This window comes from Capra hircus, chromosome 7 (assembly GCF_001704415.2).
Source record: "Capra hircus breed San Clemente chromosome 7, ASM170441v1, whole genome shotgun sequence".
Lineage (NCBI taxonomy): Eukaryota > Metazoa > Chordata > Mammalia > Artiodactyla > Bovidae > Capra > Capra hircus.
In genome coordinates, this window is record NC_030814.1 from 57347042 (window position 1) to 57367172 (window position 20131).

A 20131-nucleotide genomic window follows, 5' to 3' on the forward strand; every position below is an offset into this window, starting at 1 on the left:
TCACAAAGATCTAATTACCAAAAGTCCTAAACTATCACAATTTTCTTTCTTCTCCCCCATCTCTTTTAAACTTGTGTATGAAAATTATAAAGATAATCTGGCATAGGATGGAAAGAAAAAAATTAATTAAAGAGGGTCTGAACTATGAGGAAGAAAATGAAAAAGTTGGGAGACTTCTAGCTTTTTTTAATTAAGGATCTATCAGCTTTTTATTTATTATAAAAGAAATCGAACATATTATATTCCAGGTCATAGGTAATAGAATCAAAGAGCAGAACAACTAACAAGAAAACTATAAAAAGAACAAGAGAAAAAAACAAGTGATCACTTGGTTTCTGAATTCTATCCTTATATTAAGAGTCTGCTGGAATGAAATTAAGTTCCGTAAAAAAGCCACATTGGAATGGGGCTTTTATCTGTTTTTCAGAACAGTACCATGAGTTTTTTTCACCTCAGGCTACAAACTAAAAATAATGTTAGACTTCTTACAGAAAGCTGAAGCAAATACAAACACCAACAAATGCTTAGTAGCCAAAAGTCTCTGGCTAATGCATTTCAAGAGCTCAGCAGTCATCTCACCCTGTTACCTACCTGCACTCTCCGCAGAGATGCTGCTGTAAGGTGGAGGAGCATCCCCAGCAGCTTGTTCAGGTTCTCCAGGCTCTTCTTCATTCTGCAACTAAATAAAAATTTCACATTTTAATGCAAGCATAAAGGCAATTAGACGAAAACCTGAAAACTGGATAGCTTTTCTGGAAAGCTATTTGGCAGTGGGTTTCAAAAGTGTTTAAGTGGGCAGATCCTTTACAAAGTAGTCTACTCCCAGGATTTATCCTAAGGAAATAATCAGAAAGAGGCAAATAAGGTAGTTCAGTTCAGTCGCTCAGTCGTGTCCAACTCTTTGCGACCCCATCAATTGCAGCACGCCACGCCTCCCTGTCCATCACCAACTCCTGGAGTTCACTCAGACTGGCGTCCATCGAGTCAGTGATGCCATCCAGCCATCTCATCCTCGGTCGTCCCCTTCTCCTCCCGCCCCCAATCCCTCCCAGCATCAGAGTCTTTTCCAATGAGTCAACTCTTTGCATGAGGTGGCCAAAGTACTGGAGTTTCAGCTTTAGCATCATTCCTTCCAAAGAAATCCCAGGGCTGATCTCCTTCAGAATGGACTGGTTGGATCTCCTTGCAGTGCAAGGGACTCTCAAGAGTCTTCTCCAACACCACAGTTCTAAAGCATCAGTTCTTCAGTGCTCAGCCTTCTTCACAGTCCAACTCTCACATCCATACATGACTACTGGAAAAACCATAGCCTTGACTAGACGGACCTTAGTCGGCAAAGTAATATCTCTGCTTTTGAATATGCTACGTAGGTTGGTCATAACTTTTCTTCCAAGGAGGAAGTGTCTTTTAATTTCATGGCTGCAGTCATCATCTGCAGTGATTTTGGAGCCCCCCAAAATAAAGCCTGACACTGTTTCCACTGCTTCCCCATCTATTTCCCATGAAGTGATGGGACCGCATGCCATGATCTTCGTTTTCTGAGTGTTGAGCTTTAAGCCAACTTTTTCACTCTCCACTTTCACTTTCATCAACAGGCTTTTTAGTTCCTCTTCACTTTCTGCCATAAGGGTGCTTTCATCTACATATCTGAAGTTATTGATATTTCTCGCAGTAATCTTGATTCCAGCTTGTGTTTCTTCCAGTCCAGCGTTTCTCATGATGTACTCTGCATACAAGTTAAACAAGCAGGGTGACAATATACAGCCTTGACGTACTCCTTCTCCTATTTGGAACTAGTCTGTTGTTCCATGTCCAGTTCTAACTGTTGCTTCCTGACCTGCATACAGATTTCTCAAGAGGCAGGTCAGGTGGTCTGGTATTCCCATCTCTCTCAGAATTTTCCACAGTTTCTTGTGATCCACACAGTCAAAGGCTTTGGCATAGTCAATAAAGCAGAAATAGATGTTTTTCTGGAACTCTCTTGCTTTTTCCATGATCCAGCGGATGTTGGCAACTTGATCTCTGGTTCCTCTGCCTTTTCTAAAACCAGCTTGAACATCAGGGAGTTCACGGTTCACGTACTGCTGAAGCCTGGCTTGGAGAATTTTGAGCATTACTTTACTAGCGTGTGAGATGAGTGCAATTGTGCGGTAGTTTGAGCATTCTTTGGCATTGCCTTCCTTTGGGATTGGAATGAAAACTGACCTTTTCCAGTCCTGTGGCCACTGCTGAGTTTTCCAAATTTGCTGGCTTATTGAGTGCAGCACTTTCACAGCTTCATCTTTCAGGATTTGAAATAGCTCAACTGGAATTCGATCACCTCCACTAGCTTTGTTCGTAGTGATGCTTTCTAAGGCCCACTTGACTTCACGTTGCAGGATGTCTGACTCTAGATGAGTGATCACACCATCGTGATTATCCAGGTCATGAAGATCTTTTTTGTATAGTTCTTCTGTGTATTCTTGCCACCTCTTCTTAATATCTTCTGCTTCTGTTAGGTCCATACCATTTCTGTCCTTTATCATGGGGGACTTATTAAATAAAATTACAGTTCGCCTCACAAAGGATTACTAAGTAACCACAGAAATGAAAATGAAGAAAATTCAATTACTTGAACAGAAAAATTTGTGTTGTACTGTTACATAAAAAAAAAGCTAAAGTTATAAAATCATGCTGCTGCTGCTGCTATGGCGCTTCAGTCGTATCCAACTCTGTGTGACCCCACAGACGGCAGCCCACCAGGCTCCTCCGTCCCTGGGGTTCTCCAGGCAAGAGTGCTGGAGTGGGTTGCCACTGCTTTCTCCTATCAAACCATATGAATCACATAAGTTGGTTTTGAAAGACAGTTATGTGATGGAAAGCCGGTGTATGAGAGACATCTACAGTTTACACTGTTTATCGCAGGAGATGCAACAGAAGAGATTTTTTTTCCTTGTGTATACATATATTCTAATGTTTTGTAATGAACATCTATTACTTGTGTAATTTTTCCAGTTAGAATAATAAAAATCTGTTAAGACAAAGACAAATCACAGTATAACCAAGGTTTACTCAGTTTGCACAAAGATAGTATCTTAAATAATTGAGATATTTACAAAAACATAAAATTCTACATCTTCCTCTTCTGTATTAGTAACTTTCTCACTGGTCAAATCTATAGCTCCAGTTACTTTACATAACTCACGCTCAAAGTGTCTTTCTGCCACTACCAATCTAGACAGTCTACCCAACTCATTTTCATAAACAAAGACAAGTGATTTAATTTTCCACTGTGACAACAGAATACAGCTCATTTAAAAGATGAACTGGCTGAGAGTCAGTCTACTACTGGTGAGCAGATGAGAATATGCTTCAGAGGTGATGGAAGTACTGTTTCCTGATCTGGGTGTTGGTTTTGTGGATGTCAACTCCATTCATGTTTAGTAAATGCTACATAAATACATTTAGTAAATGCTACATAAATACATGTGATTTATTCAGTTTTCTGTGTCTGTATTTTATAAAAGAATTTTTTTAATTAAAAACATAAAAATAAAAGATTAACTGGTTGAGAATGGGAGTCAATCTGTAAAGTACTAACATAGTATTTATCAGTGTAACTGACTTGGGGGTCTGGGTACCAGATGTATACCATCAAGCTATATACAGCTGGACTTCCCTGGTGGTACAATGGCTAGGAATCTGCCTGCCAATTCAGGGAACACGAGTTCAATCCCTAGACTGGGAAGACTCCACATGCAGCAGACAACTGAGGCCGTGTGCCACAACTGCTGAAGCCTGCACTCCTAGAGCCCATGGTCTGCAGCAGGAAAAACCACCACAAGAAGCAGCCCCACAAGCTGCAAATAAAGCCAGCATGCAGCAACGAAGACAAAGTGCAGCCAAAAATAAAATAATAAAATTATTTTAAAACGGCCCGCACCTTTAAAAAAATTTTTTTTTAAGACATACAGAGCCAACTGAGCCAATGGTAAAATACAAATCCTTCTAAACCAACTGCTGCAAAGAACTCTATCTTGAATTGAAACCTAAGAAGAGAAAAGCTGACCTGTCCTCACATGAAGCAGATATTAAATCTGAAAGATCTCAGTCTCCAATTCCCACACTATTCAAAATTAGAAGCAAACAAAACCTTTCTGATTAATACTGCAAAGCATGTGTGCATTTTAAGTTGCTTCAGTCATGTCTGACTCTCTGCGACCCCACAGACTGTAGCCCACCACGCTCCTCTGTCCACATGATTTCTCAAGCAAGAATACTGGAGTGGATTGTCATTTTCTCCTCCAGGGGATTTTCCTGACTCAGGGATCAAACCCGAGTCTCTTCCGTTGGCAGGCAGGTTCTTTACCACTAGTGTTACCTGGGAGGGTAATATTGCAAAGCATTCAATTTCAAGTGAATTCTGCCAAATTTTCAACAACATCTACCATCTGGGCACATTTTTTTGAACACTAGTTATCTAACATTAAACTTAAGGCATTCCCAAAATAACTGTATTGTAATGAAAGATGAATTTCCTTTTCAGAAGTGGTGTATGCATGTATGCTCAGTCGTATCTGACTTTCTGTGACCCTATGGACTGTAGACTGCCAGGCTTCTCTGTCCATGGGATTCTACAGGCAAGAATACTGGAGTGTGTTGCCATTTCCTTCTCCAGGGGATCTTCCCAACCCAGGGATCAAACCCACATCTCCTACATTAACAGGGAGATTCTTTAACACTGAGCCACCTGGGAGCTTCTGGGCAAAATAGCTACAGTAAATCCGAATGTTTCTGGGAGACCAAATCAGTAAATTATTCAAATAGAGTTGCTGGGGCCAGGTTCACTTGGAACAGTTTTAACACCTGCATATCTCCAGACGAAGCATTCTCAGTTTACTCCCAACTTACTACTCTTGTGCACTGCAGAAAGTGCAAAAAAACCCAGTGAAAACAAAGCTGCAAAAAGCAGCAAAAGTCAGCAGCAAAAGCAAAGGCAAATAAGAGTTTTATGAATGTTGCCTTCATCTACTATAGCCAGTCATGTTCTTTATTTAAACCTAGTTTCTCATTTTTGATTTGATTTTTTTTCTATTTCTTGAGGTTGGTCAAATAATCCTGTTACCTCTGCATAATTAAGATTTTAGAAAGAAAGCATGACAATTCTAAATACAGAATTCTAAGAAATAAAGCATAAAGGAGTTTTAACACCTGTATCTGCAAGATAGGTTGCTTGTCTCCTAGCAACCTGGAAATGTGAAATCTGATCATCCCTCACCAGGGTAACAGATAACAGAGCAAAGAAATTCAATTGAGTCAGAAACCCCCATTTTCTCTTTAATGAGGAAAAAAGAAACATTTCCAGGTAAAATTTTTTATTCCATTAAAACTCAACACTTTTGAATCATTAATTAATAAATAGTAATTATTAGTAATCAATCATACTAATATTATTTCTAGCTGAAAAAACAACCAACAAAAAGATGCCTACTATGATTAAGGAGGCTCGACGTATTAGGAAGATCTCAAGCCCTCACTGTACAGAGTTTGCAACTCTGACTTCTTTTCTATAATGCTGGTGATAAATTTAGGCTCCATCAAGAAAGGTGTTTAAAATAAAACACTACAGTGTTGGAGGGAAAGAGGCAATCACCTTCAAGAAGTATTCAGTGACCACCAGAATGTGAAATAATAACATGCTATACAACAGAATCCCTAGGTGTACATCTTTTTACACTTTGGGGGCATCTCCTGCCATTAATTCGGTTCTGCCAGCCAAACAAGCCACACACTCACTCACAGGGATTGTGGGGGGACTGGGAAATACTGCACTAGAACTCAAGCGGGCCTTATCTATGAGGCTGTGAGACTGGTTCCATAGTTCCATAATGTGTTCTTAATGTTCTCCTTTTCTGTCCTTGGACACCTTTCCTATGCAGTCCTAACATATCCCTGGGGCTCGGGGATTCTCAGGCTCTCCCAGGGCTAAGAGAGTAAGTGTCATTGTCAATTTGAGGCTGCCACTGGAAAGATGCCCAATCCCTTCTAGCAACTGGGTCAGTGGAAGCCTGATTACAACCTACCTGTTACAGGTTCCTTTGTAGGGGTCATGGAGAGACAAGTTTGAAAAGTGGTGGGACTTCTGCCCTCTCCCTGAACTATGCTCCTGCAGGGGAGGGTGGTTAACTGTATAAATGTGACAGTTAATAAATACCTTTTGGGCTCTGGATTCTTTTCTGTCACATAATCTTTTTTAAACAATTCTCATCAATTTTACTTATCTCCAAGTAAGATTTAAACTGTGGTTTTCCCTTGGTTATACAATTACCTATACATGCCATATAAAGTACTGAGTACAAAATTGCGTCTTCACTGCTGATCAAGGAATAATTGAATCATGTGAAATTTCAGATGGTCCTTCTCTTCACCACACTCCTGACAGTGCCCTCACTCCTATTTCCTGATTACTTGCATTCCTCCTTATACCATGAGCAGATTTTGTTATGGCTCCCCAGAAGATCCCTAAAACTCTTCCACGTCCCCAGTTTATATACATGGCACAATCTTCTAGGTACTTCTTAGCCTTGACTGTTGTTCACTCGTTAAGTCGTGTCCAACTCTTCAAGACCCCGTGGGCTGTAGCACGCCAGGCTCCTCTGTTCTCCACTATCTTTCAGAGTTGATTCTATCTAACCATCCTCTGCAACCCCCTTCTCCTTTTACCTTCAATCCCTCAGTTAAAAAACAAAACAAAACAAAAAAAAACACCTACCAACAGGAGCTGAAATGTTTTGTCCTGTATATTAAGCCTGTGAAATATAGCACAACTAAAATAAAGGATGTTTTTCCTTGTTACTACCTTCCTCTGTATCCCATCTACACTGTTCCTATTAGAAATAAATACAGAGTGTTTTAGTTAAAGAACAGAATCTCCCATAAAGAAATCATACGTAACTCAAGTTCTAACAGAAGCAAACGTCAATTAACAAGTTTAAAGACACAAACCTTACAAGTTTAAATTATTTGAGCTCCCGCCAGAGTAAAAAGGCTTCTCACTACCCTCCCAAAAGCAGTTCTGAAGCAAGCGTTGGTAGCTCACTCATGTCCACCTCTTTACGACCCCATGGTCTGTCCATGGAATTCTCCAGACAAGAATACTGGAGTTAGTTGCCATTTCCTTCCTAGGGGACCTTCTCAACCCAGGGATGAAACCCAGGTCTCTTGCATTATAGGCAGATTCTTTATCATCTGAGCCATCAGGGAAATCCCAGTAGTTTTAAAGATGAGCTTCAATTTAGAAATGAGCTGTTTTTAAGCAACAGAAGAGCAAGGACTTAGATTAGGCCAAACTAAGGTCAATATTTACAACTGTACAGGATGGCAGTACCTGAAGACACACTAAAGTCATTCTTGGATTCTCTCTACTAAGAATGGAAGAACAATTTAAAAAAAAATTCTATTAAACATCAAAGAGAGCATCAACCCCAAAACTCATAAATCCATGAGAAGAGCTATCAAAGTACACCTCATAATTCACACAAACACAACAAGTATGTGGAAAATAATACTGAGCTTATCCAATAAACTCGTAAAGTTACAGTATTTTCATGACTCATTTTTTTCTTGGGTGAATCCTATTTAAACAGCAAGAAAATTCTGGTAAGTTTAGATACCTTCTGTAAGTAGTAACAGTCTCAGAAAATCCTAAACTTTAGCTTTAAATGCTATTTACACTTCTAATTTTAGCGTTAATTTCGAAAACATTTACCTCAAAATGTAATATTTTAAACCTCTAATGATCAACCCACTATTTTTGCATACTCTTTAAATCCCAACAAATGAGACAGTATAATTACCAAAAAGTAAAAATACATTTCTCTAGGTAAACCACTGGGGGTGCTATTTTACTCTGTTGTTCAGAAACAGCCAAAGTTTATGAGAACTAAAAATTTTCTATTGTATACAGACTATAGTTCTTTTTTTTTAATTGAAGTATAATTGACATTCAACATCATATATTAGTTTCAGGTACACTTTATAGTAATTCAGTATTCATATACATTTCAAAACGATCACTGATATCTAGCTACCATCTGTAACCATTCAAAGTTGTTATAATACTACTGACTGTATTCCCTATGCTATATATCATTACATCCCCATGACTTGAACTCTGTACCCCTTAATCACCTTCATCTATTTCCAATCCACCTGCCCCCCAATCCACCTCCCCTCTGGCAACCACCAGTTTGCAGATTGTATATCTGTATATAATATACTGACTATAAATTATTCCACCACCACCAAATTCTATACATTCAAGAATAGTTTTCTACTAACTATTAACTAAGAGATGATATTTATATAAGGTAATTTTGACAACAAAATTCAATAATTAAAAGACCATCTAATTTTAACAGACATTTCTTCAAAGAAGATATATAGCCAGTATACATGAGATGTTCAACATTATTAGTCATCAAGAAATGCAAATCAAAGCCACAAGATACCACATTGCACCCAAGCATATGGCCATAAACAAAAGGAAAAAAATCAAAATCAAGTGGTGCTGAATATGCAGAGAAATCAGAACACTCATACACAAGATGGAAAATAGTTTAGTTGTTTCTCAAAATAAAGTTAAACACAGAATTAAAAAAGGATCCAGCAAATTCCACTCCAAGACATATATTCAAGAGAACCGAAAATATATCTTCACAGAAAAACTTGTATATAAATGTTCATAGCAGCATTATTTATAATAGTCAAATTATTCATCAAATGATGAATAGATAAATAAAATCTGGTATATCCATTCAAAACGAAGGGCTTACCTGGTAGCTCAGATGGTAAAGAATCTGCCTGCCAATGCAAGACACCCAGGTTCAATCCCTGGGTTGGGAAGATCCTTGTAGAAGGAAATGGCAACCCATTCCAAAATTCTTGCTTGGAAAATTCCATGGACAGAGTAGATTGCGGGGTGCAGGGTGGGGGGCGGGGCTACAGACTATGGGGTTGCAACACACGACTGAGAGACTAACACACACACTTTCAAAAGGATGGACAGAAATAAATAATCCTAACCAAAAAAAAAAAAAACACCAAGAAACAAAAACGATGAAGCACTGATACATTCTAAAATCTGAAACCCTGAAAACATTATGCAAAGAAAAAGGAGCCAATCACAAAACACCACATAGTGTATGACTCCATTTATATAATTTCTCCAGAAAAGGCAAATATAATAGAGACAGAAAGGTTGGCAGATGCCAAGTGCTAGGGAATGGAAAAGTGTGGAGCTGCTGACTGCTAGCACTCTGTTTCTTTGGGGGGTTGTTCAAATGTTCTGGAATTAGACAGCAGCAACAATGACAAAACCTGTGAATGTGGTAAAAATCATTGACCTGCTGCTAAGTCACTTCAGTCGTGGCCGACTGTGCGACCCCATAGACGGCAGCCCACCAGGCTCCCCTGTCCCTGGGATTCTCCAGGCAAGAATACTGGAGCGGGTTGCCATCTCCTTCTCCAATGCATGCATACATGCTAAGTCGCTTCAGTCGTGTCTGACTCTGTGCGACCCAATGGACAGCAGCCCACCAGGCTCCCCTGTCCACAGGATTCTCCAGGCAAGAATACAGGAGTGGGTTGCCATTTCCTTCTCCCATAAAGATGAACTATATAGCATGTGGATTACAATTCAAAAAAAGGAAGAGTATTTTCTAATATTAAAACTGCAAACCTATATAATGCATAATTTATTTAAAAGGACTCTGAAAATCAACTGTTCCGAATGAGTACTTCCTTGCTAAATCAATGTCTATGTCCCTTAATGGGAGGGGGTGGGTCCTGATCCCATCAATATCTTCAGAGTTTAACACAGTACACCTGTAAGTGAATGGATAAAAATAATAAAAGAAAATAACACATTGACTTGCAGACTAATCACGCTTTTAAAAAAACCCTTAATATTTTCCTTCCCTGAAAAGAAAAATATTAGGATCAAGAAATTAAAAGAGTTTGACTAACAATCTCTTTTAAGAGCGAAGAATAAACACGATTATTTTTTTCTGTTGTATACCTAAAGATAATTTAAAAAACAAACCACTAGACTATCCGTAACATATTTAATGGCAGAGGGAAAAGACAAAATGCAAATCCTCTTACCAGGAAAATAAAAACACAATTAAAAAATCAAAATTCACCAAAGCAAAGGAAAAGCAAAGTAATTAGGATAATGCTTTAAATAAGACAATGGCAATAACATGAAAAGAATACCACAGTAAATTTCCTTAGAATGGCCACCAGTTTGTTAAGCTTTCTATTTAAAGATTTTTGTGGTTATCACCATTAAACGTGTATAAATACAACTGATGAATACAATTCGGTTTGGAAGCAGAGAAAATATTCCAAGTCAATATTTATGTTAGTCCTTAGAAATGAGAGCAAATGCTACAAACTATGATCATCAATTCGATGGCTTTTCTTCTCTTTTTCACCTGAGGTCCAAGTAACACGTGAAGGTATACCATGGAGAGAGGAAAGAGGAAGGCAAGATGGTAGCCACTCATTTCCAACTTCAGCTTTTTTTTTTAACAATTCTTTTCTTAAATTAATTAATTTAGCTGCAGCACACAGGATCTTCGCTGCAGTGCACAGACCCTCTCCAGTTGTGGCGCATAGGTTTCAGAGTGTGCCTGCTCAGCGGTTGTGGGAGACGGGTCTAGTTGCTCTGCATAATGTGGGATCTTAGTTCACTGACCAGGGATCGAACCAAGTCCCCTGCATTACAAGGTAGATTCCCAAACACAGGGCCACCCGGAAGTCCCTTCAACTTTCTTAAGAAGCCAAGGCACTGGGAGAAATAACTCATTCATTAAGGCACTAAACTAGCCAACTATGGCTAGGATACTGGCACTGTGAGATTTCTGGGAGGCACCAGAAAACTGCCATCAACCTGTCCACCTCTGGGATCCATATCTTCTCTGTGCACTGTCATGTTCCAACTCTTTGCAACCCCATGGACTGTAGCCCACCAGGTTCCTCTGTCCGTGGGGCTCTCCAAGCAAATATACTAGTATGGGTTGCCATTTCCTACTCCAGGGGATCTTCCTCACCCAGGGATGAAACTCACATCTTATGCGTCCTGCACTGGCAGGCAGGTTCTTTACCACCAGCACCACCTGGCAAGTACACTGTGAGATTTTTGGGTGGCACCAGAAAACTGCCAACCCCTGGGATCCACATCTTACATCCAACTGAAATATTTTCACCACTGATGGCTTCATCAAGACCCTGTCAAGTAAATGGTGCCCAATGTTTCCGGTCACCTAGCTTAGGCAAAGTCTACAGCTAAGAGCCTTCCAGGTTAGTGATAAGTGCCCCCACTCCTTATCACTCTTCATGATTTCATAAAGATTGGGGAAATAAGGAACAATCACACAGCTTTCAATTAGGTAAGCCCCTCTACCTCTGAACATAACATCCTTTAAGAAGTGGCATCCAATCTATGTCTTGAGTATTACCTCTTCTCCACTTTTTAGTTCCATATGAAAACTCGCTTCTTAGTTCAGAGCTCCAGAACCTATTTGGAGAAGGAATTAAAAGCCCCAGCAAAGATAAGTTGAATTGGAGACTAAGCTCCTGCCTGTTCTCCTTGCCTTTGACAGGACAGTTCATCTTTTGCTTACAGAATAAACAATACAAAAATAAGAATTAGACAACAGTCATTTTAAGATGGGCTTTCCTGGTGGCTCAGACAGTAAAGAATACACCTGCAATGTGGAAGAGCTGAGCTGGATCCCCGGATTGGGAAGATCCCCTGGAGGAGGGCATGGCAACCCACTCCCGTATTCCTGCCTGGAGAATCCCCATGGACAGAGGAGCCTGGCGGGCTACAGCCCATGGGATCGCAAACAGTCGGAGACGACTGAGCAACTAAGCACACATTTTAAAATAATTTATATAAAATCTAGTCTGTGAATGGTAAACATTCTTTTGTGTTTTTAAAATCCTCATGTTGTCTTCTAAGGTATATTAAAGCTCTAAAATACAATCATGAAATAAAAAATGAACTCTTAATCATTCATCATTTAATATATTAAGCAATGCTTTATGAAAAAAACTTTGTCCCAACAGAATATGGATTATAACTGGCATCTATTTAGATTTCAAGAACAATTTTTAAAAATTATTTGTTCCTATTTATAAACTCACAACAGAACTGAAACGACTCTGGACTTGGCATACAGAACATTTCTGTTCTCCATTAAGATTTTATACACACACATATATAACCAGAACTCTCAAACTTGGCATGTAAATTTGTAGAACCACTTTAGAAAACTGTTTAGCAGTATCTACTAAAGATGAATTCATATATACTCTATGGCCTAGCAATTCTACTCTAGTTATATATCCCAACAGAAACGCATACATTCACCAAAAGATGTATCAGGGTATTCAAAGAAACAATATTCATAATACTGGAGACTACTCAAATGTCCATTAACATCAGAATGGGTTACTAAATCATGCTAACTTCACACCATGGAATATCACACAGTCACATGAATGAACAAACTATAACAACATATATCACAAATTAATCTCATAAACATAATTATGTTGAGCAAGAGAAACCAGACACAAGAGCTTTTATTGTATGACTACACTTTATATAATAAAGATCAAAACCAGGCAAATCTAAGCTGCCAGTTGAGTCGTTACCCTGGGTAGGGGCACAACTGGAAGGGCACCTGAAATGAGTTTTTGGAGTGCTGGTAACGCTCCTGCTTGAGCTGGGTACTAGCTAATGTGCACGTCTAGCTTGTGCAAATTCACTGAGCTACAATGCACACTTATGATTTGTGCATGTTTCTTCAGATAAATCACACTAACAATTCCAGAAAGGTTGAGAAAAGGAGGCTAGCAGAGGATTTATGAAACTGAGTCACCGTAAAACTGAGTGCCTCTGCTCAGTTTATGATTAATCTCTCTCCTAAACTTTATTTCATTTGTTGTCCTGCCCCTATTCCTCTCAGAATTGAGGGCTATCAAAAAAAGGGGGGGGGAATGGAACAAAGCAGGACCCTGTGGGGCCTTTCTGATACAAAAGCCCCTCTCTGTGTCCTGTTTCTTGTTTGTAGAAAGGTTTAGTCTCCCAGATCTTCCCAAAGTTCCAAAGACCAGACTCAAGCATTTAATGATTAGAATAGTCACAGGACTCCTAGTTCCTCCTGAAGGAATATAGATAACAATCTGATGCATACCTTTGAGCTGTTCTGCAGAAACTAGTAGAATTTAGTGACTATGACATTAGAGTTTGTGATAGTAGACCCCAAACCAGTTGGAACAAGAAGGTCGAAATTCCCAAAATATCACTGTTACCTCACCACCAACCAATCAGAAGGAGGTCCAGGATCTAATCACATACATATCCTACCACCCTTCTACCTAACACCTATCCTTAAAAAGCCATTCCTGAAAGCCATCAGGGAGTTTGGATCTTTTGAGCATGAGCTGCCCAGTGCTTCTTGCTTGAAACCTGCAAATAAATCTTTATTTTTCTGTAAACACCAGCTGTCAGAGCCTCACTTTTTGCACCACAGGAAAATGCACCCTTGCTTGATTAACAGTTAATAGAGTAGACTGTGAGCCCTCTGCAGACTGGGACCTTTGCATGGTTCACTACTGTATTCACCCCAGCACTGAACAGGGAGTGGCATAGCATGGATACTTTGTTAGCACATGCTGACTAAGTCAGGCATGGAGGTGTAGCTTTAACAGAAACCTACCTACAGAAATGGCAGCTAATCTTAATGCCATCTTATCTTACTAGTTTGCATTTATTTAAAAGTACTCATATTACTTTATAAATCACCAAATAAATACAAAGCTAGGTATTAAGCCATATGGGGCTTCCCAGGTGGCTCAGCAGTAAAAATCCACCTGCAATGCAGGAGACACAGGTTTGATCCCTGGGTGGGGAAGATCCCCTGGAGGAGGGCATGACAACCCACTCCAGTGTTCTTGCCTGGAGAATCCCATGGACAGAGGAGCTTGGCAGGTTATGGTCCACAGGGTCACAAAGAGTCATACATGACTGAAGCGACTTAGCGTGCATGCAACAAAAATAAGAAACAAAGGAGAAATAACCTCTCCAATCTTTGGAAATAAAATATTTGGCATAGTGTATTGGGTACAACTAGGTATTCAACAAATGTTTATGGTACATATGAAGGAAAATTGGTATTTTAATTGATCACACTGTAATTCCTAACCAACTGGTATATCAAAAAATGGAATTAAATTAAAATGGAGTCTAAATTAAAGAATATAGCCAAATATACAAACCCTGAAAGTGACAGACATGTCCAGAATCCAGAGACTCGTGCTAACTGCAGCCTTCCTGGCCCTGCTGGCCCCATGAGCTACCAGAGTTCTCTCAGTTATGCTTGCTTATTATCAGATGATGATGCCACAGTAGAGCACAATGGGGTAGAAATTATGGATAGGAAAAGAGTTTGCTGTAATTTAGGCCTCATCTGGAGTTTCCCTTCTCTTGGAAGAACAATGAAAACCAACAGGGAAATGCATTAAGCATTTCATATCTTTCCTTTTACTTCATTACAGAATGTTCTACTATGCAAGTGTGTAACTGCTTGCATTTATAATCAACATCACTCAAAGACTTTATCAGGCCATGAGTGATGCTTTTGACCTGATTAAATTAAAAACTTATCCAAGAAAAGATATCAAAAGAAGTAATTACAATCATAAGGTTCCAGTTAAAAACTGAACACACAGATCTGCCTCTTATCCCTTCAAAAAAAGTGCAAGTGTTAGTCACTCAGTCATGTCCAACTCTGCGACCCCATGGACTGTAGCTCGCCAGGCTCTTCTGTCCACTGGATTCTCCAGGCAAGAATACCGAAGTGGGTTGCCATTTCCTCCGCCAGGCGATCTTCCCGACCCAGGGATCAAACCTGCATCTCCTGCACTGCAGGCAGGTTCTTTACCATCTGAGCCACCAAAGCAGCCCCTTTATCCCTTCCAAAACCCTCTCAAATGTAAATGATAGTCATTTTTAAATTTCTTTTTTGCCTCAAATTTAATAAAACTTTACTAACAGGAGAGGAAGCAACAATAAAATCCTGCAAGTTAGAAGCAGGATAGGTGACAACTGACACAGCAGACCCAAGAAACCTGAATCCTAAACCAGAAAGCAGGAAAGCAACCTCTCTTGCACTGTACCCTCTCAAGGCTTAAGAACTGGTGGTAGCAGGTACCAGAGAAAGTAAAAGTAAAAATGAGATTTAAAAGCAGGAAGAGAAGTTGGACCCAGTTAAACACACACAGCCCCCAGAATCCCCATTAAGAGACTGGAGGTTTACTCTCTGGAGAGTGTGAGGCAGTGGAAGTCTGAACTGGAGACACCAGAGATTTGGAGAAAGAATGGATTGTTGGAAAGGAGTGATTAAGTGAGGGACTTAGGTACTAAACCTTGAGATCTCCTAGGCTACCTCTGCCAATCAGCTCTTAGAGTAGGAGCAGCCAGGCCTAAGCTCTGGGGAAACTGACCAGCCCAAGAGAGACAGAAAAACACTGCCACTCAAAGAAAGAATCTAGTTAGATTAAAAGGCAATAAGGCCTGTCAAGCAGCTCCATCAACCATAGTGAGCTTCCAAATTGCTCTACCAACTGTGTACTTTTAAACAAGCAAGCAAAGATCACCTACTTCTAACTCAAAGATCATAAAAGACCAAAGCAAGGAGAATAAATGCAACACAGAGGAAAGAACCATGTAGGAAAGCATAAACTTTAGAAAGAAAAAAATTTCAATAATTTCAGAGAAACCAGAGAAAAAAATTAAAACCATAAAACATGGACAGTGTGCTACTAAAGGAAAGATTCTAACATTTACTGAGCATCTACTATATGCTGAACTCCATTCTCTGTCCTCAGACACTGCTGTGCCCGACTCTGATTCCATGGGCTGTGGCCTGGCAGGCTTCTCTGTCCATGGGATTCTCCAGTTAAGAATACTGGAGTGAGCTGCCATTTCCTGCTACTGAAAAAAAAGGTGAGGGGGGCAATTAAAGAGTTTTGAAAATTTTTTTAAAATATTAAAATTTTATCAAAGAGTTAGAAAATTGAGACTATCTCATAGAAAGCTGAGAAAAAGGTGAAAAATATGAGATTTAAAAAATTTCAACAATCAGTATAAAAGAGTCAAGATTCAAAGAGAGAAAAGGGGGGAAAAAAGGCAGAGAAAAAAAAGTCAACCAAATACTTTTTAAAATTTCCCAGAACTGAAGGACATCACCTTTTAGACCAAAAGGGCTCACTGAGTGCCTGGCACGATGGACATACACAGATCTATCCCAAGGTACAACACAGTGAAATTTAACGACACTGGGAACAAAAGAAGTTCCTAAAGGCTTCCAGAAAAAACAGGAAGTAGGCCACATTTAAAGAACCAGATGTCACAACTGGCTTCAGTCTTCCTAATAGTGGAACCCAGAAGGCAATGGAACAAATGGCTTCAAAATTCTAAAGGAAACTGTTTTTAACCCAAAAGCCTAGAAATCAAGGTAAGGGTACAGACTGAAAACAAAAAAATTCTTAGATGTTCAAAGTCTCAACAACAACAACAAAGTTTACCTCATGCATTCTTTCTCAGAAAAGTACTAGAAGGCGTGTTCTACAGAAATGAGACAATAAATCAAGGGGAAAAAAGTGTGAATCGAGGCAAGGGGCTTCAATTTTAAAAACTGGAAAAGGAAACCTTAGGATGACAACTGAACAGCAGACCCTGAAAGCAGTCTTATAGTACAGGTCAAAAAAACAGGAAAGGGGGACTCCCCTTGTAACCCAGTAGTCAAGACTCCATGCTCCCACCACACAGGCCTGGACCTGATCCTGAGTTGGGGAGCTGACATCTGCATGCAGCCGGAAACACCCCAAAAAGAGCCGCAAACCCCCACCCAGCAATGGAATCAGCAAGATACCTGCTGTGTTTGAACACATCAAAAATTGAGATTGAGTGAGAGTCTGAGGATGATTCATGCGATAAGAACTTATGGTATATACCCAGAAAATTAGGCAGACAAAAAAAATTGTGGTTAACTTTAGGGAAAATAAGGTACTCTCAAGCAAGTAAAACTAATCACAACATACAATGTATCTCAGCTGTGAACATTATTTATTAAATTACTGTAAATATTGAATATTGATCTAACTATAATATGGATATACTAGAAAGTGGAGAAGGCAATGACACCCCACTCCAGTACTCTTGCCTGGAAAATCCCATGGGCGGAGGAGCCTGGTGGGCTGTAGTCCATGGGGTCGCAAAGAGTCAGACACGGCTGAGCGACGTCACTTTCACTTTTCACTTTCATGCACTGGAGAAGGAAATGGCAACCCACTCCAGTGTTCTTGCCTGGAGAATCCCAGGGACGGGGGAGCCTGGTGGGCTGCCGTCTATGGGGTCGCACAGAGTCGGACACGACTGAAGCGATTTAGCATACTAGAAAGATACAGAGACAGGAAATGGGAGCATATGCAGTTGTGGTAAACAAGAGGTAAACCCTTAAATCTCCTAGTGTTCAATTTTTAAAATGCTGAAAACTGAAATCAAGAAGTAATATCTTATGTTTTTTACCTTCACAAATAGTAACAAAACAGCAAAAGAAAGAGCTAAGAAACAGGCAAAAGTAAGCAGGAGACTGCTATTTTTGGTAACAAGCCTGTAATATCTGTAAGAATAACTGTATGTAAGATATGAAAACAAAATATTTCGGTTGGTGCAAATGTAACTGCAGGGCTATATTCTTGCCTGGAAAAACCTATGGACAAGGGAGCCTGTTGTGCTACAATCCACGGGGTCGCAAAGAATCAGACACAGCTGGGCACACACACAAATGTAACTGCAGCTTGGGACTGTGAATTTTAAATTATTATAACTAAGTTCTATATAGTTATATGTCATTATAACTGTGACAAACCTAGACAGCATATTAAACACCAGAGACATTATTTTGCCAACAAAGATCCATCTAGTCAAAGCTATGGTTTATCCAGTAGTCATATAGGGATGTGAGAGTTGGACTATAAAGGAAGCTGAGTGCTGAACAATTGATGCTTTTGAACTGTGGTGATGGAGAAGACTCTAGAGGGTCCCTTGGACTGCAAAGAGATCAAATCAGTCAATCCTAAAGGAAATCAGTCCTGAATATTCACTGGAAGGACTAATACTGAAGCCAAAACTCCAATACTTTGGCCACCTGATGTGAAGAACTGACTCACTGGAAAAGACCCTGATGCTGGGAAAGACCGAAGGCAGGAAAATAAGGGGACGACAGAGGATTAGAAGGTTGGATGGCATCACCAACTCAATGGACATGAGTTTGAGCAAACTCCGGGAGTTGGTGATGGACAGGGAAGCCTGGCATGCTATAATCCGTGGGGTCATAAAGAGTTAGACATGACTGAGTGACTGAACTAAACTGATAACTAAGTTCAAACACATCTTTATTAATCAAAATAGGAACCATTATAATCAGCACATTTTTGTCAACGAGAAATAAGTTTATTTATTCATGTAGCATAAAAATCTGTGCTTTGGGATTTGAAAAACTCTCAGAAAGCATGTTCTATCTCCTGCTGTTTGTGGAAGCATCTTTTCTGCAAAAAAATTGTCAAGATGCTTGAAGAAGTGGTAGTCAGCTGACAAGAGGTCAGGTGAATATGGCAGATGAAGCGAAATTTCGTAGCCCAATTCATTCAACTTTTGGAGCATTGGCTGTGCAACATGCAGTCAGGTGTTGTCATGCAATAAAACTGGGCCCTTGCTGGGCCCAGCATCTGCTGACCAATGCTGGTTGCAGGCACTGTACTTTTTGGTGCATTTCACCGATTTGCTAAGCATACTTCTCAGATGTAATGGTTTTGCTGGGATTCAGAAAGCTGTAGTGGATCCCACCGGCAGCAGACCATGAAACAGTGACCATGACCTTCTTGTGGTGCAAGTTTGGCTTTGGGAATTGCTTTGAAGCTTCTTCGAGGTCCAAGCACTGAGCTGCTTACCACTGGCTGCATAAAATCCCTTTCTGTCACAAGTCACAATCTGATAGAGAAATGGTTTGCTATTGTTGTGTACAATAAGAGAAGACAATACTTCAAAAGGACGATTTTTTTATTTTCAATCAGCTCATGAGGCACCCACTTTTCAAGCTTTTTCACCTTCCCAATTGGCTTCAAACGCTGAACAACCATAGAATGGTCAACACTGAGTTCAGCAACTTCTCGTGTAGTTGAAAGAGGACCAGCATCAATGTTTGCTCTCAGTTGGTCTTGTCAACTTCCAATGGCTGGAAACTATGCTCCTCATCTTCAAGGTGCTCATCTCCTTTGCAAAACTTCTTGAACCACCACTGCACTGCACATTCATTATCAGTTTGTGGGTCAAATATACTGCTGATGTTGCAAGTTGTCTCCAATACTTTATGACTCATTTTGAGCTCATATAAGAAAATAGCTCGAATTTGCATTTTATATAACATCATTTTCCTAGTCTAAAATAAATACAAAATAAACAGCAAGTAATATTAGCAAAAAAAAAGTGCAAAATGTACATTAAAATGATTCATAACAATCACATTTAAGAATGTATTCCAATATCAAACAGCAAAGTCCAACAATGCAAAATTACAATTACTTTTGTATCAACCTAATAAACAGAAAAAAGGTTTAAAATGTGGTTATAAAATGTGTCATGAAAGGGGAATCTAGTATTCATGGGAAACTAACCAAACTGAGGGAGAGGGGAGGAACTCAAACTCCCCTTAGGACAGACTACCTAAACTGAGAGGGTCACTGGGAAGAAGGCAGCATTCCAGGCAGAGGAAGAGGAGGGTTCCTGGCCAGAAAAGTTGAGAGGTGATTTTTCTAACAAGTGAAACAAGTTCCCCAGGGAAACAACAAATCATGAGAGTCCACCTCTACCCTCTTCTCCCATGTCCTGGTCTCCCCACCTACCTCTTACTCATCCTTCAAGGCCAAGCTCAAGCTCCATCTTCTCAGAAGCTTCCTGCAAGTCTCCGGAAGAGATGATCTTTTCCATCTCAAAATGATGCCATTTATCCACCAT

The 20131-nt window shown here is 39.8% G+C and overlaps 1 protein-coding gene and 1 pseudogene across 1 annotated transcript in view; both read right to left on the reverse strand.

Moving 5' to 3' along the window:
- Window positions 1-20131, reverse strand: part of NDFIP1 (Nedd4 family interacting protein 1) — a 51218-nt gene that overhangs the window by 22557 nt on the left and 8530 nt on the right. The window contains exon 2 of the mRNA XM_018050211.1: window positions 592-679. Coding sequence (XP_017905700.1) covers window positions 592-679 — 88 coding nt within the window. The remainder of the gene's footprint in view (window positions 1-591; window positions 680-20131) is intronic.
- On the reverse strand, window positions 18517-19568 carry LOC106502341 (annotated as a pseudogene).